General features: G+C 39.3%; 1 protein-coding gene across 4 annotated transcripts in view; it reads left to right on the top strand.

Moving 5' to 3' along the window:
* LOC103145202 (rho-related BTB domain-containing protein 1-like) overlaps positions 1–24,150 on the top strand; it is a 29,613-nt gene extending 5,463 nt beyond the window's left edge. For 2 of the 4 annotated variants that reach the window (XM_007562565.2, XM_016676857.1), the window contains exons 3-4: positions 23,403–23,604; positions 23,922–24,144. In XM_007562565.2, the coding sequence (XP_007562627.1) occupies positions 23,413–23,604; positions 23,922–24,029 (300 nt within the window). In that variant the 5' untranslated portion in view covers positions 23,403–23,412 and the 3' untranslated portion in view covers positions 24,030–24,144. Of the gene's footprint in view, positions 1–14,623; positions 14,998–23,402; positions 23,605–23,921 lie in introns of those variants that run through there. The other 2 variants (XM_007562549.2, XM_007562570.2) reach the window with 2 other exon arrangements.
* The last annotated feature ends 3,107 nt before the right edge of the window (positions 24,151–27,257 follow it).

The following is a 27,257-nucleotide window of genomic DNA, read 5'->3' as shown; positions in this document are numbered from 1 at the left end:
ATTAAATATATACTAAATTTCTGAATGGATGAAGTCAGGATCTCACAGCTTGTGGGCGAAGACATAAGGAGTTTATGTGGCGAGAGAAGTGGATAAGGAGGTGTCGCATTATGAGCAAGGACAGGACAGACCAGAACTGCTAGATAAGAAAAACTCAGTTCAGTTACGAGTGGTTGTCTCTGTCAAGTGATGGCTGATGAAACTCCTTTGGGCTGGAGCAAGGCCAGGGCCTGAAAGAGGGTCTGTGTCAGGAGGTCCAGGAAGCCTTCGCTGAGAGGGAGGAGTGTTACACAACATCACTGCTGATAGCACATACTATGTTGGATGCCAGAAAGATCAACACTACAATTTGGATGTCTTCATTCCTGATGGTGATTTTAAACTAAATAAGCTAACTAAAACAAAAATGTCACTGATTTCCCTTTTCTTATGAATGCGAGTGTCTTTCGTGCCCTTCTGGTTTGGCATAATTTATATTCTACACTTTAAGCTGGAGGACATTCTGCCTGGCCACATTTTCTGCATTGCATAATTTTAAAATAACACGTTAAGAGACGTCCGAGAGATGAGTGGGTCAGCTAGGATTACTACTGAAGACGAAATTTGAAGATGGCCAGTAAACAAAGTTTCAAAACAGGCATTGACCTAATGTGCACTTTCACTGTACCTAAACACTTTTTCATGGGAAATATGTACCAAATGCTGTGGCTCAGTCTGTGCCTGAGCAAGGGTTGTGCGTTATAGTTCAAACGCCAAGGTGGGACAAATTTGTTGCTTGGCAGTACCTACTTTCTATGTTTGTTTGTGTCCATGTGATTTTCTGTAAACATAGCACTGCAGCAAATATATCCTCCTATGTGTTTGTTTGTGCAAATCCTATGTGCAATTTGATCCCGGGGTCTCTATTTTTCAGCATCTGCTTCACTCATTATGGCAGAAAGCTGATCCGCTTGGGTGAATTAGCCCCGACGTCAAATGACTGAGGGAATGCCAACTAGGAATTCAAGTGTACGTGTGTTGAGCAATCAGACATTCGATTTCAGGCTATATAAAGTAAAGTAATGTTTTGATAGTGGAAGTTGTACATGCTTGCTTGCAGTAGGGGGATTGATTACAGACAAACAGGTGTGTTGTGTTTCTGCATCCCCTGCAGGAGCCTGGAACTTGACCCACACACCATGTCCTTTACATGTCAGCATGGTCCCAAACACTCCCATATGTCAGGCTTCTGTGTTGTTCACACAGTGGTAATCTCTAGCGTCTCTCAGTTTTAGTACCTGCAAGCCTTGGCTGACTGTCTGCTTATTTTCCTGTTTGTTTTCCCATCTTGCCTGCCTGTCTATCCATCTGGCTTTCCTTTAAAATGAAGCTGCAGAACTCATTAACCGAGAGTCAAGAGAGCCCCAATTAGCAGCTACAGCAGCGTAGACAGCGTCAGTGCTCGGAGGGGAATATTAGAGTTAGTAAAAGATCAGAGTTTGGGGATTGTCCATAAAAGATGTGCGAGAGGGGAGGTGGGTTTCTGAGAGGATGACACTCCATGTTAGATGTCATGCACAGACTTGGATTTTGTCCTTCTTTTGGTACTAATTACAGCTGTTTCTGAATAAAGTAAAAGTGATTTCTGTAGTCACTCTTCCTTCTTTGTGCTTTTATATCATGACATAGACACAGATTAAGATTCAGATTCAGATTAACTTTATTTAGGTAAATAAACAACATAGGAAACTCAATAAAAAACAATTTCACAAACTAATAATTCACCAAAAAAAAAAAAAAAATGAATAAGCTGAAGCAAAGGCTTATACTTGAATTTAAAAGTCATCTAACACACCCAACCACATACACACAGTGGCACAAACAGCAATAAATTTTAACTCCTAAACAATGACAATGACAATGACACAATGAGACGTAAATGTCTTTACTCGGTTTGTGGGCACTAATCTGTGCTCTTGTATTGGAGGCTTTAAACTAATATCCAGAGAAGGAAACACCCAAGGGTGTCATTCCTATAAACCAGTGTGAGACTTGTTGTTCTCTGGCTGGCACTCTCATGAAACTACAAGACTTAAATCGTGATTGTGTGTCTATAAAAATCAGCTTGTTAAGGTGTTTCCCTTTGCTGCTATTTTCTTTGTTGTGGGCCTGCCCAGTTTTTTTTCTTTTTCTTCTTTACAGTTTTAGAGTGCTGATGCAACCTGACTGACACCCTCTCATCAGCCTCTCTCTCCATTTCTCACACATTCCTGAATGGATGAGTCAGTTATGGAAACCAATGGTAGCAACTCTGAGGACGAGAGCTCTGTCATCATCCTCGTCATTGATTGCCTGGGTCAGGCCTCTGTGGTTTGCTCCCAAATGAGTCTCTGAAACTGACTCACTGCGTACATTCAGAGAGACTGGATATTTTTAGCTTACCTACCTTCAGTTATGAGATTCTTAATGGGGATTTCATCTAAAAAAGTCAAAACCCTCACCCCACCCCCCAAAAAAAAAAACTCTGTCCCACTCCAGAGTCTTCTGTATACAGGTCTTTGTATGGTATTCTCATATATTAAACTTAATCAGTTATCTGTCAGCTCAGATCTACTTCTTTGTCCCTGCTGAAAAAGCTTCCTGCTGCCACCACAATTTGGCCAAAGAATGTTTTATGGGAAGACATCCTCAGGTGATGCGTAATGATTATGGGTTTTCCTCTCATTTTTATTTACACTGATGTTAAACACAGCATGACTTTATTTTCCATATTAGTGACTTCCGACGTGATTAAAGACTGCTGAATTTAAATAACTTATTCACCGCTAGTTTATTTTCTTTTAAAAGATTTTGAAAACTCTATTGTTTTCCTCCCACTTGACAATCATGCACTATTTTTGTATCGCATAAAACCCTACAAAAATACGCAAAGATTTGTGATTGTAGTGTGACAAAATGCAAACTCTTCTAGGAGTATGAATACTTATCTGAGATACTGTAACTTCTGTTGACTTTATTTTATCACTAAAGTTGAGTAATTCGAAGAATTTCAGAATATGGAAGATGAAGCATGCATTTTTAAACTGGGAAATTTACTGGTGCCACAGAAATCTGTAGACTTTTTTCCAAATGGAGTAATCTGAAAACAGACTGCTTTGCTGTCCGTTTTATCCCCCGTCTGTGTCTCACTGTAGAATGTGTTACCCACATTTTAGCATAAATATTTCATCAAGCAAGCCATTATGATACTAAATATCAGGTGACACTTAACTTTGAAGCATTAGAAACCATCAGATACAAGTTTATGGAGAAATATTGACTTTTTGAGTCATCCTAAGCTCCATTATGTCTGTTTAAGGTTTCCTAGTCAATTGCCATTTACTTTCCCTTAGATAGAACGATAAGTAATACAGAGGGGTTTATTACGGGACATTAAGGCCTCATTCATCTGTTTTCTGTATCAAGTTAAGTTTGCAAAGGAGGAAGATCCAGACATCCCACTCCCCAGTGAAAATCTCCAGCTCATTCAGGGGACTCCTCACCCCAGAGGGAATATTTAATCTCTCTTGTGAGTTCTGGGTCTTCCTTTAGTGGGATGTGTTTGGAAACCCCCCCAAAGGGAGGTGCTGAGGAGGCATCCTACTCACATGTCTAAACCACCCCAAGTGATCCCTGTTGATGAAATGGAGCAGCTGCTCAACTCTTAGGTGGTGCAACTTCAAATCTTTGCCTATAAGGTTGAGTCCAGCCACCTTATGGATGAAGCTCATTTTAGCCACCTCTGTGTGGGTTTTTGTTCTTTCGATCATGTCAAAAAATTAGAATATTTTGAAAATATTCTCATTTTCAAATATAATATTTTATATATTTTTGTCACATTTGAGAAAGTGAAACATATCTCAGAAAAATAGAGTGAAATATTTCAAGCTTTCATCTCCCAAATTCTGTCTGAGATCATTTGAATGTTGCGAAAAAGTTAAGTATTGGAAACTCGTAGTGTCACCCCCTAATCAGCTAATTAACTAAAAACACCTGAGCCTCGAAATTTTCTCTCACTGAGCCAGAATGATACAGCCACGGGGAAGACTGACGGCTTGACAGATGTCCACAAAACAGCCATCAACACCCTTCACAGGGAGAGAAGGCACAGAAGACATTGCTGAAGAAGTTGGTTGTTCAAAGTCTGCATCCGAGCATAATCAGAGAAAATTGAGTGGAAGGAGAAGCAACATTTTCACCAGCAACAATTATAACTAGAGAGGCAAGAGAGGGTTCTCAAGCAAAATCCACTCAAGAAATTGAGGGATCTTCACAAGGATTGGACCGGCGCTGGAGTCAGCGCATCAAGCACCACTATGCTCAGAAAAAGCCTGCGCATGGGCTACAAGCGTCTTACTTAGGCTAAGAAGAAAAAGAGTTGCACACGTTTCTCTGTTATCCAAAGTTTTCTTTTCAGATAAATGCAAAGTTTGCATTTGGAAATCAAGTTACCAAAGTCTGGAATAAGAGTGAAGAAGCACAGAAACCACGTTGCTGAAGTTTCCACTGTGAGTGATGATTTGGGGTGCCATGTTGTTGGCTGGGTTTGGTTCATCGTATTTTCTTTGAAGTCAACAGTGAACATAGCCATCTTGCAGGAGATTTTGGAGAACTTCAAAAAAAGTTGATTCATTGTGGTCTATGAATCAACTCAGTCTGCTGGCAGACTAACTTGACCTGAAACCCATAGAGTTGCTCTGGGGTATTGTCAAGAAAAAAAAAAGAAGAGAGAGGCACCACAACCACAACCACAGACTGCTTCCCTCGATGCCACACAGCACTGATGAAGTAATTAATTCATGCAAAATGTGACCCAACCAAATTCTGTGTGGATAGAAATTAACATACTTTTCAGAAACCTGGCACTTCTATTAAGAATATTTTTTTTATTGATATTATGCAATATTGAAGTTTCTGAAACACAGAATTTTGGATTTTTATTATCTGCAAGCCACATTTGGCAAAATTACAAGAAAATTAAGCTTAAAAATGTGTATTTTAAGCCTTAAAGTACACATTTTTGGGCTTAAAATCTCATCTATTTGTGAAAATAAAAGAAGGGTTTCACTTTCTGAAATGACTGACAAAACATACTGAACCTTTTAAATTTAAATAATATTGTAAATACATTTTTCACAATATTCTATATTATTTTTTTTAGATGTGCCTGGGAGCAGCCCCACTTTTACAGCATATGAGGTCATATGCTGCTCAGTCATTTTTTTTAATAAATAATAAACTATATTTGGTTCCAAAAAAAGAGTCAATTTATAAGCCCTGTGGCAGGTGAATTCATCCCCATTTTAGACATTATAGTCTGATTTTAAACTCCAAAGATTACAAAACAATCGGGAAATTTTGTACCACATTGAAAGTGTTGATGATAATAAACCGATGGTCAGCACTTCCTACCCTTTGCCGTCTTTCAAATATTTCAAACATGTTTCTTTGCACTGCTCATTGGCAAATAAATGACATGTGGCCACAGTGTGAGATGATCATGTCAAGCTGTTTGTATACTATGCCACGGCGCAGCAGAACAGACATAACTGGACACTAGTATAGATTTTTCCATTGCACTATTTTTAGGATATCATGCTCGGTGTATCAGCTGTGTAGATTTGTAGGTAGATCTTAAATTAGAGACACAGGATAATTCCCTTTCAGCTGATCCAAATCGAAGGCATTGCATTTCATTGCATTGGGATGTGTATTATATTTATTTTAGGCCATCTGAAGGATTACTTGCTTCTTTATTATTCACAGAAAAAAATGGGATTACAAAATCCACTCAGGGCCCCTTTGAATAAAATTAAAGTGCATTGCTTTTGAGATAAATGCTTTTCATCTCACAATAGATTTGTTATTTGTTTGCTCCATTGGAATACAATATGAGGAACTCAATTTAGTCAATGGACAAACAGCTTGCAGGCTATTTGAAGTAAACGCACAAAAAAAGGGACCTTCCTGTTATACCTTGTCTCGCCGTAAAATTGTTTATTTGTGTCTCAGTCTCTCTGAGATTTTTGCTGTTTACACTCTTGCACTTCCTCTCCTCTCTATTTCTGTGTGTGTGAGCAACAGCTCAGACGAGAGACGGATATTGAATTTGTACAATAGGGATGTAGAGCTATACAATAGGAAAAGTGTCTTTATATATTTCTATATATATGTATATGTTTCTCTATATATAGCACTATATATATATATATATATAGATAGATAGATAGATAGATAGAGTTATTTCATTTCAAGGTGTAAAGAGCCGTGTGGAAGTTTTGAAATGCTGCAGTTTTTGGGTCTGAAGTAACCCCATACAGGACGATTTCAGCAAGGCTTGAGTTCTGCTTTTCTGTCCCAGACTGCAGTCCAGAGGTGTTTGTCTTGGCTTCGCTCTCTGTTTGATCAGGCTGTTTTGAGAGTACTGACTGACCTGTGCGAAGGTTAGATATGTTGCACTCTTCACAACTTTTCCTTCTCCTCAAGGTAATTGCTCCTTTGGTCAGTACTTTCCACAATTCCATATAATTTAATATATATATTTTTTAAAAACTTGGATGTACTACAAATATGCCTTGTTTTTTTTCTCTTCTGTGCTGAGAAGATCTCATCTTTCTTTTTTCTTTTTGTCACGTTCTTTCTGCAAATGAATAGCATTTTCTATCTTTCAACATTTTTCTTTTCGTCAAATGATCACAGATCCTGTGTCAAAGGGTAAACAATGAACTTCCGTTCAGAAAGATTTACAAGCAAAGTGCAGCGGGGTAACTCACCTACAAAATACTTTGTTGTTCATCACCTATTGATCTGCTGTTAATGCACTGGTCAATAACGCACTTATAGTTTACATTGCAATGCATAGCATTAGCTTCAAGTGGAAGCTTTCCATCAGGCACAGAACTAGTTTAGCTCACACTTTCATTAAAGGAATATTTTTCGTAAGCTCTACAAGATTCACTTCTTCTGACCTTACTTCACCCTGCTGCTTCTTTGACCCTTCACCTGGATCTGCTCCTGTTTTATTTACTTGCTTCCTGATCTCAGCTCTCCGTCCTTTGACCCAAACACATGGCTCAACCTTTTTTCTGTAACGGCCTAAGACCTTCTCAGCCACTCAGTCATCTAACCCATAAATAGTTCCGTACTGACGTCTTGTGGCATTTAAAGTCTTTTTTTTCTTTACAATATCCACCCTCCTTCTTGTTTACACCTCATCCAAGCAATCCCTGAGTTTTCCATTTTTATTATAATATTTATAAATATCTATTATAATAAGAAGCCCATTGACTCAAACATCATTCCGCCAACCTTGACTTTAGAGAATCTCTTCAGGTTGCAAAAAATAATTAGAGAAACAGGTGAAGAGAGTCTTAATAAGATTAAGCCTGACACTTGCCAGCCACAGCTTATGAGGGACCTCTACTGACCTTTGTGTCTCCATCTAGCAGAGATTGTGCATGTGTGTCTGATTGAGAGCTTATTATCTTGAAGGCACGGCCTAGAAAGGGAAGTTGAGGTACCTGTTTCTTTTTTCCCCTTCTTACACATCTGATTAAAATCTTAAAACCAGAAAATAAACCACACATTCTCTCTTTGAGCTTGGGGAACCTTAACCAGGAAGCAGGAGCAAGAGACAAAAACTAATAGAGTAATTTTGAGTTCATTCCACCTCCTTTCAGGCGTTCACTCTGTCATGACCCCTGATTGCAAGGGCAACAACACTTTCTGTCCTTGAACATGGCTGCATTGTTGAGCTCTGCAACTTTGAAAAAGCACCTTTGGTGTCGATGTTGAACGTAGAAATCATTCTGAATTTCTTAATAGATCTTGATGGGGTCAGAGCTAAAAAGTCAAGTTGTGGACCCTCACCAAAAATCACGTTACCAATTGGTGAATCCAGTGGACACTCCGTGAAGACAGAGGCAGACCCTTGAGCCAAATTAAAGCCCTAACTCTGATGGCATTTGTGAGAGAATAGATTAAAGATATGGGCTTTAATAGCTCTGAAGGTAACATCCCTTCTTGTGCTTCATGCATTCCTGCAAGAACCACATCTTGCTTGCATATTTATAGTTCAAGCTTACTTAGGCATAGTGGTTAATCACTATTAATCACACCTCCATAATGTGATTAATCTGACATCTTTTAAAAAATCAATAGACAGCACTAAAAAATTTTAACCTTTTTCCGACCTTGAGATTTTCATTTAGGGTGTATGCTTTATTTAAGGCTAAGAAAGAGTACAGTGTATATCATGAGTATGTGTTTGAGCATTGCAGGGCAGCATCTTGGATATGATATGATATAACTCTGAGGCAGATTTATTTCAGCCTTATTTTTTTCAAGAAAGACTGAAAAAAAAATTGATTCAAATCTTTTGCACCCTAAAATCTTAATATGCATCTTAAGCAATCTGTTGTCTCAGTCAGATAGGCTTAACATAAAAGGCTTACATTTTAAAATAATACACAAACAATTCATCAACTGTTAATCTCAAATTTCTCATTTGAGTCCCACGTACTACTACCCATGGGGAACGCAGGCTCATTTGATATGTGCCGATGTCGGGTGGGTGGGGCTGTCGATGATGACTGTTTAGACCGCATATGCCCCAAAACTGAGTTATTATTTAAGACTTAGTGCTATAATTGAAGGACAGGGTAAACTGTACAGCACTTCTTGTTCTCTCCAGGCAGTGTTTCTAAGGATCACACTGAGAAACATTTAAGTTGAACATATCAAAGCTAAATTCCAGCAGCTCTGCCCCGTTCCTTCTAATTTATCCTGGCCTCCATATGCTATCTGCTAGCCTCATCACCTTTGAGCTTGTACTTGAAGCCACTCTGCATTCCTCACATACTTCCTCATCATGACCCTATCATCACCAGAAGAAATTTGTGGCTGATCATACATCACATTGTTACTGTCTGGGAAAACTCAAACTCAAGTTTTCTCAAGTGTGAATGCCTGAAAGTCAGTATTTTCTTGACTTTTTAAGGAAAAATGTTTCACAAAATAATACTAAAAAGCATTTTTTTTTATATTGAAATAAATATTTAAAGTACCTTGTAAAAGGCTTCATTGAATTTAAAATATTTGTCCCATTAACACTACATACTACTCTAGATAAACACAAAGCATTGCATGATTATGAAGGAAAATGATATAGACTTCCTTTTTTTTAAAAAAAAATCTTTTTACAAATGATCTCTGAAAGTTTTCTGTGCACCTTTTACTTTGCTGTACTAAATAAAACGAAGCGCAATCAACTATCTTAAGAAGAGACCTAATTGGTGAGTTCACTTCTTGCTAATTTAGTCTCAGCATGAACCCGGCTGTTTTATGGAGGCCTTCATAGATTTGCTAGAAAATAGTAGTGAACAAAAATGAAGGCAAAGAAACTCAGCAGACAGGTCAGGAGATTCCTTAAGCAGAGTTAGTTCATAAAAGAACATAGCAAGCATTGAACATCTCACCGAGTGATAATGAATTCTCTGAGGTCCCCTTAAAATTCTTAAATAATACTATTTTGTGTTGCGATAAAATATATTATTTTCATGCGATAATGCAAAGAACACTACAGATGGACTAAACTTAGATCCCCTTGTTTGTGCTTCTGCCAACTACTCGTTTATGTGTAATTTGATGAATTTTCTTCCCAAACTCCAATATTGAATGTGAGGCTAAGATTAAAAAGAGAACTCTGTATGTGATGGCTCAATAAATTTCTCTATTCAGTTACAATGTTGGGTTTTTGGGCTAAATGCCCATGTCTCAAAAATGGTGCTTGAATGGCTGAACGTGTACGTCTAAGTCTCACCTTTCATAATGTTGCAGAGTTTGTTCTTATTTTCACTATGAGGAATGCAGTGACTTCATCAGGATATAATGAGGTAACAGCAGCTGGTCAGACAGAGTTTTACCAGACACTAGAGCAAAAAACAGCAGGCTGCTGATAATGCTTCAAGTAAACAATACGATCAGCCTCTGGCTTCCTCTACTTCCTCTTAGATCTTATCTATCACTGAATTATTTTTCACTTTAACTCACACTCTGCTAACATGCTCATCACCCATTGCCAAAACACACTCAGTTTCATGACAGGGTGCTGGCTCTGGCAACACTCAGTCACTTCTCCATATCTGAATAGAGTGTTTGTGTATGTGTGTTTGATTGGTGTGTGTGTGGGTGTGTGGGTGGGTGATCCAGGCAGATGTGTTTGAATTCCAGTGCATATATGAATTTTACTGTCTTTCCCTTGCTGATCATTTGGTATTTTTATTTTTTTATGGCAAGATTACGTTTTATTTTTCGATCATTTCACTTTCACCTTTAACACTTGACCTCTAAAATTTCCCTTTAAGTGAGCAAGGGAGCGCTCATGCCTCACATTCTTTCTTTTCCCTCTTTAAAACAAGCCAACAAACAAAAATTTCCCCAAACCTGACTTGTAAAACGATACCCTGAAGACATACTATCTGTGCTCAAACTCTCTCTCTTTCTTTTTTCCCCCTTTCTCTCTCTCCCTCTGTCTGTCTCTTTCCCTCTGTATATCTGTATTTCAAAACTGGAGGTACAATTCCATCTTTGATATTGTTATCAGTTCCACAGTGATGAGGGGTGTGTGTGGAAGACCCACTGCAGCTCTGACCTACTTGGTGCAGTGAATGGGCTGCATGGAAGCTGTTTTTATTGAGTGCCTGTGTGTGTGTGTGTGTGTGTGTGTGTGTGTTTGCTAGAGCTCTGGGATGGTGTGTGGACACAGGGAGTGTGAGAAGCTGGGTGTTTTGACAGCTTTAGAGTAGTTCCAGCACAGAGATGGGGCAGAAAGAGGGGGTGGGATGAGTAGACCTGTTGGAGGTTCGGGGGAGATGCGGGGGTGAGAGCAGGGTCAGTGGGGGAGCGGGCAGGAGGGGGATCAGATGAGGGTGAACATGTTCTCCTAGAATGCTCCTTGGCCATTAAAATGCTACATGATATCTGGTTCTTGGTGATGGATAAACTCATGAGATCATCCGAAACGCTTCAGATTAACCTTGCCTGTGCAGTAATGAAAACAATGTTTTCACTTTATACCAGCTAAAGTAAACAGATAGTGACTTTGAAACACACAAAAGGCAGAAATTCAAAATAAATAATGCAAATAAGTTTGCAAGCTATGAAGTCGGTTGTTAGGCATGTATCAGCTACAGTGTTTTGCAAAGATATTCATCCTTTTTCACAAAACTCCCAAGTATCTTATTGAGATAGTGTCTGGCAGACGAAAACAAAACACTTACTCGTGAAGTGGAAGGTAAATGTTACGGCACAACTGACCTGCCACGGCTGCTCACCGAAACTGAGCAGGGAGAACAATAATCATAGAAGCATCTAAGAGGTCCATGGTAACTGCGGAGGAGCTGCAAAGATCCACAGCTCAGGTGAGAAAATCAGTCCAGATGACAACGACTATTCATGCACTCCACAAATCTGTTGTCATCGAGGAGCGACAGGAAGAGTGCAGTTTTTTTAATGTTATAAGTCAGGTAGGAAACTTAGCAAATCATGAAAGAAGGTGCTCAACTGAGACCAGGATGTAACCTTCCCCCCCTCCCCCCACATGTAAAATGCACCTACACAGTGAAACATGTGTAGATCTCTCTTTAGGTATGCTTTCTTCAGCTGAGACAAGGCAGCTGGTGAGAGGTGACAGAAAGATGGATGGACATTCAGCTTCTAACAACTCTAAGTACACGGGTGGAACTACAGTGTTACAGTTTAGATCAAAGCATTTCAATGTTTTAAAACAGTGAGGTCAAAGTATAAGACTAAATCCACTTATAAATTTGTAGAACTTGAAAATTGCTGCTCACCAATGCTCTCCATTCAACATAACTTAAGCTATTCTTCAAATGGAAAGACTTGCAAGTGATTTTGGACCAAAATGTGTTTCTAAAAAAACTAAATAATCAGAACAGGTCAACAGAAATGGACGCCGCACTTTTCAGATTTTTATTTTTTAATAAATGTTGAAAACCTTTAATCATTTACTTACACTTTGCAATAATTATCATAAACTGGGTTATTTGTGTTTTAAAATCATATTTTTTATGTGTTATGGTTGTTTTCCGTTCACCATTTTCCTGAAGCGGTGAATTGTTTCCCTTTTAAAAGCTCACAATGACCCCGAGGTATTTTAGAGATGTCTATTTTATTTTCTCCTCACACAAATATGTATTTCTTCTCCAGCCTCACCTTCATTCACAGCTCTTCAAGCATTAATGAGCCATTTTAAAATTGATATTTAATTGAACTAAATCAATTTCGGGGTGTGACCTTTTCAGTTTGAACTACGGGAAAATTGCGTAGCAATAAAGACACTTTTCTTATCCCAACACCAAAATGCCAAAGAATGACCACAGCTCTTTAATCTCAGCCCGGTGTAAAATCTATGGGAGCACATGTCCCACTCAGTCCATAAAAGAGCGATAAAACCGATGGGAAAAAGAAGCAGCCTTTTTTTGTCCCACTGTAGCTGAAAAGGCCAGACATCACCTCAGACTGTGCGGCTCAAGAGTTCTCACAGAAGTTCTCCTCTCCAACAAAAGGGGCTGCCTGTCCACGGCTCTAAGCCCTCTCAGTGCCAGCGGTGCTGAACCCCTGCTTTCTATCAGCATTCCTGCCCATCTTTCATGCTGTTCTTTTCTGACCATGCCAGCTGGGTCAGGGGGCAGCATTTTCTCAGGGTTACTAGACAACATTGGACAAGGAGATTAAAAAATAGAAATGCCTAGCAGCGCATTTAGTTTCAGCCCTGCTTATTTTGATACTGATTGTACAAATCGTTTGCTACGCACCTATTATTACAATAAGACATGCATATTGTGAGCAAAAAGGGATGCAATGAATTATGCAAACAAGCACATCAAAAATTTTTTTTTTTTTTTGATGTGCTATAACATGACAATTCTTTATTTACTAATGACAGTTTGACATGAACACTAATTCACACCAGGATCTACTACAAAAATGGAAGCTGCTATTGCATTGCCAGTTGATGCCTCCTTTGTTTCCCTGTGATCAGTACCAGCATCCGTCAGTAGAGGTCTGTCTTCAGTCTCACTCGGATATTTGAGTAAAGTTAAGAGATCCTCTAAACAAGATGCACATATGACCAAACGCTGCAGGATATTCACAGGTAATTATTTTAGGTTACAATAAAAAGCCCACATACATATTTTATTGAAAGTTGCTGTTTTGATTTGATTAAACCACAGATAAAATCAATGCAACGTTCCTCGCCTGAAAGCAATTTTTGTTGCCTGGTGACAAGGAACATTTTTTTTTCTGCTGTTTTGATGCTGCTTAACATTCCAGAAATTAATTCCCGGATCTTAGGAAGGGACTAAGAAAATGCGGGACTTTCCCTGATCCAGTCAATGATCTGCCTTATTATGTGCGACTTTGCTGGATTCACCATAAGTAACTCGTTGCTATGGGGTAGTTGCTATGAATGAGTGCTCAAAATAACCATAATGTCATACAAATTCCTCGGCTTTGCCTGTGAATGATGGCAAAGTATACTACCTGTTATTTACACTGTGATTGTTTCCTGCACCCTGCTTTTCTTTGAAACCTTGAAGTGTTTAAGAGGCACCACATCCATATATCTGAGACATTGACTGCAAGTGCTGCAGTCCTTGTTTTAAGACAAATAAATGTGGCATTTCATTTTGAAGTCAAGGTCCCATAATCTGGTGGAAAACTCAGAGCAGCCATCTTCTAGGAAATTGTACATCACCAGCCCCCCTCGCAAATCCACAAGGATAAGCGTGTTAGATAATGGATTAATGGATAGCTAAACATACAGTCATATTTTTAAAATTATGTCATTAAAATGGTTTATTGGTTTGGTGTAACATTCCAGTCTTAAATGAAAGCATCAGTCTTAGTGTAATTCATTTATATTATGTATTTAACTTTGAGAATTGAGTTACAGAAATAAGTAAGCTTTTCAATAGTACTCTAATTTATTGAATGTGACTGTAGATACTAAACTGAAGGAAAACAAGATTTTAAACATACATGAGGACGGGTTGCTGTCCTTACTGACTCAGTGCAGTCTGTTGCTAAATAACTGACTGCATGATATTGCAACAAGGACTGAATTGAAATATATTACTTTGAATCTGTCTCTAAGATTGGGTTGATATGTTATGTGTGTGTACAATCAAATCTACTTGTCTTGTAAAGTAACCTTTCTTATGGGTTGGGGCTACCTAAATAAACTTGAGTTGAGTAGAATTTTGGTGTATTAAACTGAAAGACCCCTTTCATATATCTTTTAGTCAATATGAGCCTGAAAAACACGGCTTGATACTTTTTAAAATTTCAAAACAATTATGACTTAGGTACTTTAAATAATCACAAACATTAAGGTATGGTTTTATTTTTCTTTATTTAGTGGATTTTGTCGAACAACTGCTTTTGGAGAACGGAAAAGAACAACGGATGTTCGCTGAAAACTGCAGTTTCCTACCAAACATGAACGCCTCACAGGATGAGTTTGGCGTCCTGGGTAGTGACGCAATGCCGTGGGGGCGTGTCTCTGGTGAAATCAGCTGGGGCAACAACAACACAAAGGGGGAGGGCGGCTCAGCTCAGACTATAGAAATTGGTCGACAAGTTATAGCTACTCATATTTAACTCGGAAAAGCGTGCGCGTGGAAACAAAGCAGCACATCATACGGGCGAGAGTCGGTAATAGTTGAGCTTAGAGAGAGATTGATAAAGAGGCAGCACCACGGGGAAGTAAGAGGAGGAGCCGGAGGAGGAGGATGTTTCGGGGCAGAGGTCCTGTCCGCAGCTTTCTGTGCTACTTGACAAAGAACGGAACCAACCCAACTATCTTTTAGTTCTTCGTGCGTCTCTGTCCGGTTTGAGTGGCCGGCTGAACCCCCAGCAGACTGGCATGTGGGTCAACTCCGGAACCGTCGGAAGGTAGGGACCCCCTCCTGCAGCCAAACCGAATCACATGCCCCTCTTTCGATCTTTATTGTGCACAAAGCAGCCCTCTCACTACGTTTTCTCCATTAAAAAAGTGCGAATAATTAGCGTTTTATCGTTTTGAAATGCATACATTCCCAGTTATTCAGCTGTAATAGGTGTAATTATCCAACTGCAGGCGGTTTACCAAACGTAATTATGTATATAAGTGGGACATTTCATTGATAAATTATTGGCATTTATTAGATTCAGCACGTGCTGCAGAGACCATTAAATTATTATTCGGTGCCATTGTGAAGCGGATGGGCTTGACTCATTACGCAAGACTCCTCATCGCATCACTTGGGATGGATAGGCTTATGCACCTGCTTTGTGTTGCATCCGAATCCTGTGTGTGTTTTACGTTGTAGGAGGAAAACAATGGGCTGCCTGATTTATTGAGTCGCTTAAAGAAATGAATGAACCAGGTGGTTATGAATGGGGAGCACATGAGGTTCTTTTCATTGATGAGTGTATAGCCATCCTACACCAGACTATTTACTGAAACAATGCGGATCACAACTGGGACGACAGATAAAGGGGGCGAAATCTTGCAAGATGCACACCTATTCTTTGCAGCATGCACAGATACTGGCATGCTGTAATGCTGATCCTTGGGCTATGACGCCATCAGAGAGATTGTGTTACGCAGGTGGGTGAGTGGCCGATGAAGAAGCCTCTCACTTCCACCCGGACATAAATAAATAATGTTCTCCGTGTTTCTGTGACCATATTTTCACTTCCCGTCAGGAGCAGATTAATCATGTCTCGAGTTTTGGAGTTGCATAAATATTTGGCACAAACAGGTTATTGCGCAATCCTTGTATTTTGGCCAATTAGGACCTATTCACCCCCTGCCCCCATGAAAACTCAATGTGATCATGGCTCATCTAATTTTGTGCAACATTTTTTACTTTGTGCAGTTTTGATTGTGGTCAAAATAAACCCGCATCCTGAGGACGTATAAGCACATGCTCAATGACTTTCAGATTAAGATACAATTTGGCCATACATTTGTAGCCATTTCATCAGCACTCCAGTTAATGAATCAAAAGATCACAGCTATCATTAGGGGCACTGCCTGGCGGATTTGTAACAGAGCTACCTATTGTTCTGATTAGGCATTAAGCTTTGACTGTGTCAACAGCTTTGAGATAACAATGTGCTGCACTCACAAACCCACATGGAAGAGTGAGCCTGCATTACATGGCTGGCTTGAATGTTGTGACCCTTGAAACAGGCTGCTGTGGCAGACACACAGAGGTAACAGGGCTTCAAATTGTGCACATGCTTTTATGTGTTTGCTATTTAGTGTTGTGAATACAGATGACCAGAAAAGGATGAGTCAGATGGATTTACTCCTAAATGATATTTGATAACTAAGGTTCAGATTAATTTGTTTACATGTTGTGACAGATACAATATTGTATCTGATTCACAGGGGCCTCATCATGTATTCTTACCACTTCAGTTTTCCCTGTTTGGTCACATTGCATGTACAGACTTTATTGTATTTTTATTTAGATTTTCTGGCCAACAAAGAGTGGGGCCTAATTATGAAGTTGAGCAAAATTGAGCTTGTTTTTTAAGCATTTCCTCCAAATAAAAATCTGAAACAAGTTGTGCGTATTTAACGTCTTTTGCTCTATACCAAAAGAATATCCAGTGTACTCCAATGAGCTTTTCGCCCTGCAAAAACCCTCCATATCATATAAGCCAACCCTTCGTATAATCTTTAATAGACATTCCCATCAAGAAACCTGGTGGTGGACGTTGGTCAGAGTTGATGCAATGATTGATAGAGCTAAATAAATGGCAGTCTTGAAGTAAAACCTCCTAAAGTCTGCAAAACACATGAGACAGAGGTGGAGGTTCACCTGCTAGGACAATGACCCAAGCTACAGTGGATTGATTATTTAGAATTTCTGTGTCAAAGTCCAATTAAGATGTAAGAATTGAACATTGCTCTTGACAGAGCGTTTTTATCTGGTATCAAAGCTACAGCTGTTTTGCTAATATATCAGTATCTAGATATACAGTTGTAGAGACTCGGCCCATAAGAGATGCAGCTGTAGTTCCGGTGAGAAGCTGAACATGAATGCCACACTTTTCAGATTTTCTGTAAGATACAAAGGGACTATTTTCTTTCACTTTTTCAATACACGCTGTTGTTCTAGTATTCTTTAAATAGTGTGATGACAGCAGTACAAAAATAATCTTAAAGAATGATACTGCTACACCCTTGACTTGTAATTTTCATCAGCGGTTCATAAAAAAAAAAGAGGTGCAAAAGGAAGAGATGTATGCAAAAATAACCTCCTAGATATTAGAGTGTGGAACAGAAGGGAGGTAAACAAACGAATATAGCACGAGATGAGAGGAAAGAGTAGGTGGAAAAAATGGACAGGGAGAAGGGAGGATGAGCAGAAGGAGGAAGGAGAAGACGATAGGGAGGGAGAGAGAGGAAATGAGGGCATTGAGAGGAGTCCGTCTGTGTTTACAAAGCATTATTGCTGCTATGGGAAGAGAGGAACATTCTTTTTTCTCTAAACCAGACTGATATGTAACTGCTCCAAATAATAATAATAATAATAATAATAAAAAAAACATTTTCATTTACTGTCACATAGATGTACAGATAACATTGTCTGCCCCTGGGCTGGTCTTATTATTGCCAGTACCATCTGCATAGTGGGTCAGAATATGCACATACAGGCGTGTGTGTACATGTCTGTTCTCGTGTGTCTGAGTCTGAGGTCTACTGTCAGCCATCCAGGGAGTGATGCAGCAGCTATGAACCAGGTTATGTAACCAGTCTGAGCCAGCTGTGCCTGTGGCAGCCACTGTCTCCAACATATACTCATGCATCCAGGCACACACTATCGTACACACCTGAAGAGCTTACAAGTTTGCGAGGAGAGATGATGCCTTTCCATTCAAGACAGAAAAAGTTGTTTAAACAAACAAACAAAGAAAATTAGGATTGCACCAGAATACAACGTTTTCCGCTGTTACTTTCTTGGACCTTCGACTCTGCAGTCACGCCTGCGGCACTGCAAAGTGGCTCATGCATCAAATGAGTGTTTGATGTCTTCGGGTGACAGGAGCAAAGGCTGGTGTGATCTTTAGCGCCAAGAAAGTTGACAAACAAGCTGTGAATGGATGCGGGGTTCAGGACGAGCGGCGGCTGACAGTGGATCACTGAAGTTGTTGCATAACAGAGAGACGGAGGACAGGCAGGTTGGGACAGCGTGGGAGGGATTTTTGCTTAATGCCAATTCTTGGTTATAATTCAGGAAAGTCTGAGCTTACAGACTTACTAAAAGAATACAATGTGGATAGTGAACCTGAGAAATAAAAATGGGAGGAGAAGAGGAACACGCTGGAGTAAAGTAAAGGGTGAAGAATCAGTGAGCTGGGGCATTACTTGGAAATGTGGTTGAGTAGGTTCAGCTGGGAGGGCCTCGGAATAGAACGGATTTTTAAAGTCATTTTGTATGCGGTGAGAGGTCAGAATGATGAAAAACTGCACATCGTCTACCAAAGCCAGGCCGGCCTCGAAAGAAATCTGCACAGAGACAAAAATTGTTTCCATTAAGTTACAGTTAAAATCTTAATAAAATGTTTGAGATGCCAGAGTAAACTGCATGTTTATATTTGTATCTATTATCACCTATTTGAACACTAAATGCAGAGCCACATTTTACCGTTGAGCCTCTTTGTCCTTGCAGACTGGTTTACTGCCACGGTTAGAGCCAGCCAACAGATAAAGTCTAGACGCCTGTGAAAAGTTCACTACAGGTCGCTGACTGAAAATGAAACCTGATCTCTCCAGCTTCTCTTTCTGCTGCTCTGCTCTGTTAACGCTGCCTTTCTGCCTCTGCTCATTTTTCACTCATAAATAGAAAATAGATGTTAAACTCTGAGCATGCATGAAGCTGAATGAGTGAATTATAATTGTGCAATTGTAAAAAGAAATAACGTCTTCGTGGCCCTTGGTCTTTTCTGTATTTCATCACATCTACAAACTTTGATGTATTTTGTTGGGGATTTATATCATAAAGCAACACAAAGAAGTTCAGAGCATTCAAGTGAAAGGAAATTGCTGCATGATTTAAATATTTTCTTAAACATCAAAATATAAAACAACAAAGTGTATAATCCATTTATATGCACACCTACATTTTATATTTTTACTTATTCATCGGTGCAGAATAACTCAATATGAGTCAGATTGGATGTAGAGCTGTATTAAATTTCAATTTTCTAGTTCTGACACAAATTCCCAAATTGATTCAGGTCTGGGCTTTGTCTTAGCTGGTTATAATCCTGAATGTTTTTTTTGTTTGTTTGTTTGTTTTTGTTTTATCTAAGCTATTGCATTGCAGCTTTGTCAGTATACTTTGGGTTGGGGTCATGAGAAGAGAAACATCCATCCCTGGTCCCAGACCTTTTGCAGGTTCCAACTGTTTTTTCCCCAGCATTGCCCTTTATGCACTATTTCACAATACAAGTCACTCTATCTGTTCAAACACGGTGGACTACAAGTTTGGTTTTATATGTTGACTTAAAGCATGGCTGAATGTTTTTGGCCTAATGTGCAGTCCCAGATGTGGTTGACTGATAGGATCTCTTGATTCCCCTGGAGATAGTGTCTGTATCACATCACCACGCCCCCCCCACCACCACCCCTTCTGGTTACATCACTGCGTGGATGGCCCTAAGCTCATCAACACACTCGAGCACACGCACTCTCATATGCAAGCCTGTGTTGACTTCCAGGCTCAAAAGGGTAGTAGTAAAGGGTTATAGACTATACTCTCATGTCACATCTTTCTTTCTTTTTTTTCAGTTGTGACTGTACATGAGAGAATTGCGCTTTACAAAGGAAAGAGACTCATCAGGAGTAAACGCTGTGATTTGTTCCCTTGTGCAACCTTGGTTATTGCTGGTCTTGCTCTTTTGATCCCCGTTGGCATGACTTAGTGACTCTAGCGCCGCTCCCTCTCTCTTGTGGAGAGATTAATAATTCCTTTCCTGTCTTTTATTTTCAGCAATTTTCTCGGCTTATCTACTGTCACACAGAAAGCACAAGGATCTAGCCATGATAAACATCCCTTCTCCTGCTGTGTTTCGGAGCCAGCAATATTTTCCTCCGGTCTCAAGTGTCCTTTGAATCATGGGAACAACACAGAAGCACTTGCACACTTGTTGCTTTCACAACTGGTTGTTCATCTCATCTTTTCCCGTAACACAGAGAGAAATGCTGCTGTGGCAGCTGCCTTCAACATTTGGCAGGCTGCTGTTAGATAACTGCAAGGTTGCGCTTCTCTTTTATTGCCTCTTCTGTCTCCCTGTACTACGTGCCTCCAAATGTTTCACAGCCACACAGGTGCCAAAGGAAAGGGGATATTTATAACTCCCTAAGTCATATTAAGGCAACACGCCTGAAAGCACGCCTTTCATTAACTCTTTCCCTCCTTTCCAGATAGATATGTATGTTATCTTCACATCCTCGTGGAGGTGACTTGACACCCCTTGGAAGGAAGTCTGTCAACCCAAATGTACCTCAAGTGTTAACATGGAGAGCTTTCTGGTCTTTAAGTAAAAAGAGCAACACCGACTTTTGCAGATAGAATGGAAATACCTTTCATGCTGGAATACCAGGTCATGCCTGGATAGCAGGACACATGGTTCACATGTCTGATGAGTAGTGGCCATTTTTAGCTACTGGTGTCTGTCTCTGCTGGGCTGGACTGAGGGATTGTGCTGGCATCTGCATCAATGTAATAACAAGCAAAGGCCTTTATGAATGTTTCAGTTGCTCTATTTATGGGGTCCCGCTGTGGCTCTTGGAACGACTTGCAGTGACGGATGGGCTGACTAGATGACTGCAGACTTTGAAAGTGTTTGTGGGGTGACGTTTTTCTTTTTCAGTTTTTTTTTTTTGGCAGTCATTAAGTGTATTCCTTCAGGAAGTCTTTAAATGGGCAGTATTAGTGAGTGTTTGGACATGTTAGAAATGTTCGTAAGCTGTTTAATGTTAAGGGGATTTTGATAAGCTCTTCACGGTGTTTGTTCAGTTTAAAAGAGGAAGTCGGCCGAGCTGTACATAACTGCTTCCTCCTTGGGCTGAAGTTAAGCTGACAGGTGGACACTCATGTATTCACAATTTATTTTTTTCTTTTTACCCTTCAATATGTGAGAAACTGGGCCAATTTTTTGAGTAAAGAAAAAAAAAAGCGTTAGAACATCCTTTTCCCCATTTTGTTAAAGATTTATTATTTTTCTTTTGTTTGACTTAATCTTTAGCCCCTTCTCCACGGGTGTGTCTTTAACCAGTTCTTCCCTGGTCAGCCCTGGCCAGATTTGACTCCATTCATTAATCCTGTGCAGTTCCTCCATGTTTCTTGCAACCACTTCAGAAATGGTACAACATTCAAAATTTGGTTTTAACCCTGCTTGCCCAGTTAGAGTCCGACTTGCAGTGGAAATGTTCTCCTGGATACTCCAAAAGTGAACCCATCCATTTTCTTACACCCTTATCCCATTGGGGTCGGGACGGGTGCTGGTGCCTATCTGCAGCTGTCAACAGGCGAGAAGCGGGGTACACTCTGGACAGATCGCCAGTCCATCGCAGGGCACAAAAGTGAACCACACCGACGTTTATCACACTGCATAGTGGAAATGATGCATAATTGTCCAGACAGCTTTTTTTTTTTGTCTTTTTGTCTCATTTTCAGAGACACAAAATGTTGGGTTTTCTGTACTTGGAAGTGGTAATCATTAAAGTGGCAAATAATAATAATAATAAAAATGAAATGGCTTAATAAAAGCTTAAAATGTTTTGCCTTGTGAAATTAATCTCTATAAAATGACTGTTTAACTTTCTGAGATGACTGGCAAGAAATATTGCACTTTTACATGATATTGATTTTTTTTTTTAGATATGCATACTAATCATGGATTTCATTATAATCCTATCATTTATTTCAGTCATTAATTTCTATACATTTATCTGACCCAGTAGTTAAAAATATGGTGTCCAGTAAGTTCACATCTTTCTCATGGGCATGTTTTCATTTGTCTATATTCTTTAGGATAAAGTCTAGTAGTAGGTTTTTTTCCTCCTCATTTTCATATGACTTGTTAATTATCATATGTCACAGTGGTTCTAGTTAGTTGTATGCAAACAAATTTATAGAGAAAATGGTTCTTTAGAAATCTTAGCACTTTGTTTTGAACTTTGTAAAACTTAACTAGTGGTTCCCTACATCAAGAACTTACGGTGGATCGGAGTTTCTCAATTCTTATTTTGCAACTTTGAGAGCAACTATTAGTTTTCAAAGTTGCCATGCTTCTATTGCTAAGGACCTTGACCGCTTAAGATAAGAAACGGACATCTGTAGTGTTGTATTTTGCTAGGCAAAGTTAGATATTCTAACATTGTGCTTAGATTAAAGTGAAAATCCTCCTAGCATATCCAAAGGGTGGCAAACTGGGTGCAGATGGCACAAGGGAAGCTGAGGACAGTGACCTCCAGGGAAGTCTCTCTTTGTCTGTTCATCCATCTCTCTCTCTCTCTCTTTGTGTTGGTACAGAAATTTCCAACACAAAGGAAATTTGTGTTGGAGTACCGAGTATGCCAGGAGGTGGGCACACATACACACACACGCACTCACGCACAAACACACACAGAAACACACTTTGTAGAAAAGAAGCCACAAATAGACATTCTCATACTTTCTGAGAATGTCCCACATTCTTTTCAGATGAAATTAGTCATACAATATAAAAACCAGCACTATTCCTTTACTGTTGCAACTAAAGCTTCATTATTAATAAAAAACAAACAAACAAAAAAACAAAAAAAACAAATGTTCCTTTATTTCCTCTCAAAGCACATTCACGCAAAGTACTCTGTACCATGGAAAAATGTCATCATTTACAAAACGGCAAACTCATAATAAATATGTACAATACTTCATAAATTCATCTCAAATAATTTAGAAACCCAACTCTACATTAAAACCCTAATGAACACAGAGATGTACAGTGTGCATTCATTCTGTGGTCTGTTACTCAGTCTGTGAGAGGGAACCATGTGTTCTGTTGTGGGGTTTGGCAGAGGTCTCTCTACACTGGACAATGGAGCACTGGGAGCTTCAACTATGCATTCCCTTAGCTGGGACTAGGGCGAGAGTTACTGCTCCCAGTGCCCCTTGCCGTCACTTAAAAAATGCATCGTCACTCCATTTGTGATACTTTCTCAAACTTGACATTCATTTCCATGCATATTGGATTAACCCATTTTCCCGTTTTTTGTTTTTTTTTTGCTGTCTTGTTCTCATGTTCCCTAGGGCCCTCTCCATGGATATAGACACAGACTATGAGCGGCCCAATGTGGAAACCATTAAATGTGTGGTGGTGGGGGACAATGCAGTAGGCAAGACCAGGCTAATCTGTGCCCGGGCCTGCAATGCCACACTCACACAGTATCAGCTGCTTGCCACCCACGTGCCAACCGTCTGGGCCATCGACCAGTACCGAGTATGCCAGGAGGTAGGCACACATACACACACACGCACTCATGCACAAACACACACAGAAACACACTTTGTAGAAAAGAAGCCACAAATAGATAAACCCTTCTAGCATTTTCCTGCAACTAATTCTCTTTCTTTCTATTTTTTATTTATATTTTTTTTGCTACATAAAACATTTAACTTTAAATGCCACTGTACGTCATGTAGTTTAATCCTGGGGTTATTCCTTTTAAAGCCAGATAACTAATTGTTCCTTTAATCCCACGAAAACACAAATTTTGCAAATAAACGTGAAACGTTTGATCTGATGACAATGACATGTCTACATTGTAGGTGCTGGAGAGATCTCGGGACGTGGTGGATGAGGTCAGTGTGTCCCTGAGGCTTTGGGACACATTTGGGGATCATCACAAAGACAGGCGATTTGCCTACGGCAGGTGAGAGTGCACATGAACGCCAAGCCTTAAGCTGTCCACCAGCCTGAACGTACTGACCTAATAACACATCTGATGCTGGACAACAAGGTTAATTACCTGGAAATATTTTCATGTAGCCAAGAGATATATAAGATAGAAATGTCTCGTTTGTTTTTTTAAAATATTGTTTTATATATTTATACATTCACTGCCGGATGGATCTAATAAAACGTATTTGACTAGATCTGGAAGTTAGAAACTTCTGATTAGAATTGAACAGACTTTTCATAATCAAAAATTGATATACAAGCATGCAAGTAAATCTCAAAACAGAACATCACCAAATAGTTGTTTTATTTTAGTATAAAAATTAACATTCTGTGTTCTCATATGCATCAAGAATGTGCATATTTCTATTTATTTGATTATGACATGCAATTTGTGCAGACAAAAAATAGAATATAGCAGAGGTTCGGTCAGAAAAGGATGTTAAATGGAAAACACAATTGTGGTAATCTTGCATTTGAGTTCTGGGAATTTAATCAATCTTCATTTTCAGTAATATTCAAATTTATTGAAAAAACTGCTTACATATTTGTTGTGTAATCCGACAGTTTTTTCTCTTTTGCATTGGACATCCCTTTCAAGTTGTTACATCCTTCCTCCACAGGAAACGATCGGATGATCCCTGTATCCTCTTGTTAGTCGTTCTCTCGTCAAAGCTGCTTTATTGGCATGAAATGCAGAAGGATTTATTGCTAAAATACAATCAGGAAATGCCACATATCACAGCAAAGTCGCCATGTTTTAACCACACAACCTCCAAACATAAAAAAACTTGATAATACACATTATATAACTTTTAACTTTTTTTTGTGAGTACACTGTAGAGAAAAGATTTGACCTTTTTCCAGAAAGCAACTTGGTTTTATTTAAGATATTTGTTCTTGCATACAGTTTCATATAATAGGTTCTTTCACCAACCAACACAAAGACCCCATAATTTTCCCATAAATTTAAGTAGGACGTGTCAAGGTTGTTTGGAGGGTCCTTGCATAAGGTGTCACCTTGTTTCCTTTTATATAAAGGGTTTGTACGTGACGCACTTCATTTATGCTTTTGTCAGCCGCATGGAGGTTAGTTTAAGGTTCAAATTTTTACCCCTTTGTTGTGTTTACCCACTGTTTAAATGTCTGTACATTCGCCTGGGGATCTGCTACTGTTTGTGTGTGTATGCTTGTTTGCGCGTGCTTGTGTGTGTGCACATCTATCCACACTGTGAGTCTGGAGTCAGCTGATTAGAAACACAGTGCCAGCTCAGCTGGTTTTACCCAGCATTAAAACAACATCAAGCATTCTTCCTTAACCATTGTCCTTTTTTGTTCCCAACTCTGTTTGTCCCCCTGTTTATCTGAGCCAACCTTGTAACTCCCTTTCCTGTGTGCTTACCACCCGTACTCCTTCATTAATAAGTCTAACCTCTCCATACGGTTGGCATGTAGCTGCTCTTTGACCCTCCTCACACCTGGCAAGGTTTTTGTTGACAGAAAACTTAGAACATCACACCGTCACATGTCTTGTTACAAGGAGTTCAGGAAAACGGGTAGCTACTGGAAAATAGATTAAGCCCAATGTAACTTGAGTCAGCCTNAAGGCCTTTATGAATGTTTCAGTTGCTCTATTTATGGGGTCCCGCTGTGGCTCTTGGAACGACTTGCAGTGACGGATGGGCTGACTAGATGACTGCAGACTTTGAAAGTGTTTGTGGGGTGACGTTTTTCTTTTTCAGTTTTTTTTTTTTGGCAGTCATTAAGTGTATTCCTTCAGGAAGTCTTTAAATGGGCAGTATTAGTGAGTGTTTGGACATGTTAGAAATGTTCGTAAGCTGTTTAATGTTAAGGGGATTTTGATAAGCTCTTCACGGTGTTTGTTCAGTTTAAAAGAGGAAGTCGGCCGAGCTGTACATAACTGCTTCCTCCTTGGGCTGAAGTTAAGCTGACAGGTGGACACTCATGTATTCACAATTTATTTTTTTCTTTTTACCCTTCAATATGTGAGAAACTGGGCCAATTTTTTGAGTAAAGAAAAAAAAAAGCGTTAGAACATCCTTTTCCCCATTTTGTTAAAGATTTATTATTTTTCTTTTGTTTGACTTAATCTTTAGCCCCTTCTCCACGGGTGTGTCTTTAACCAGTTCTTCCCTGGTCAGCCCTGGCCAGATTTGACTCCATTCATTAATCCTGTGCAGTTCCTCCATGTTTCTTGCAACCACTTCAGAAATGGTACAACATTCAAAATTTGGTTTTAACCCTGCTTGCCCAGTTAGAGTCCGACTTGCAGTGGAAATGTTCTCCTGGATACTCCAAAAGTGAACCCATCCATTTTCTTACACCCTTATCCCATTGGGGTCGGGACGGGTGCTGGTGCCTATCTGCAGCTGTCAACAGGCGAGAAGCGGGGTACACTCTGGACAGATCGCCAGTCCATCGCAGGGCACAAAAGTGAACCACACCGACGTTTATCACACTGCATAGTGGAAATGATGCATAATTGTCCAGACAGCTTTTTTTTTTTGTCTTTTTGTCTCATTTTCAGAGACACAAAATGTTGGGTTTTCTGTACTTGGAAGTGGTAATCATTAAAGTGGCAAATAATAATAATAATAAAAATGAAATGGCTTAATAAAAGCTTAAAATGTTTTGCTTTGTGAAATTAATCTCTATAAAATGACTGTTTAACTTTCTGAGATGACTGGCAAGAAATATTGCACTTTTACATGATATTGATTTTTTTTTTTAGATATGCATACTAATCATGGATTTCATTATAATCCTATCATTTATTTCAGTCATTAATTTCTATACATTTATCTGACCCAGTAGTTAAAAATATGGTGTCCAGTAAGTTCACATCTTTCTCATGGGCATGTTTTCATTTGTCTATATTCTTTAGGATAAAGCCTAGTAGTAGGTTTTTTTCCTCCTCATTTTCATATGACTTGTTAATTATTATATGTCACAGTTAGTTGTATGCAAACGGATTTATAGAGAAAATGGTTCTTTAGAAATCTTAGCACTTTGTTTTGAACTTTGTAAAACTTAACTAGTGGTTCCCTACATCAAGAACTTACTGTGGATCGGAGTTTCTCAATTCTTATTTTGCAACTTTGAGAGCAACTATTAGTTTTCAAAGTTGCCATGCTTCTATTGCTAAGGACCTTGACCGCTTAAGATAAGAAACGGACATCTGTAGT

This window comes from Poecilia formosa, unplaced genomic scaffold, assembly GCF_000485575.1.
Source record: "Poecilia formosa unplaced genomic scaffold, Poecilia_formosa-5.1.2 Scaffold5, whole genome shotgun sequence".
NCBI classification, from domain to species: Eukaryota; Metazoa; Chordata; class Actinopteri; order Cyprinodontiformes; family Poeciliidae; genus Poecilia; species Poecilia formosa.
This window is presented reverse-complemented; position numbering and strand designations above follow the sequence as displayed.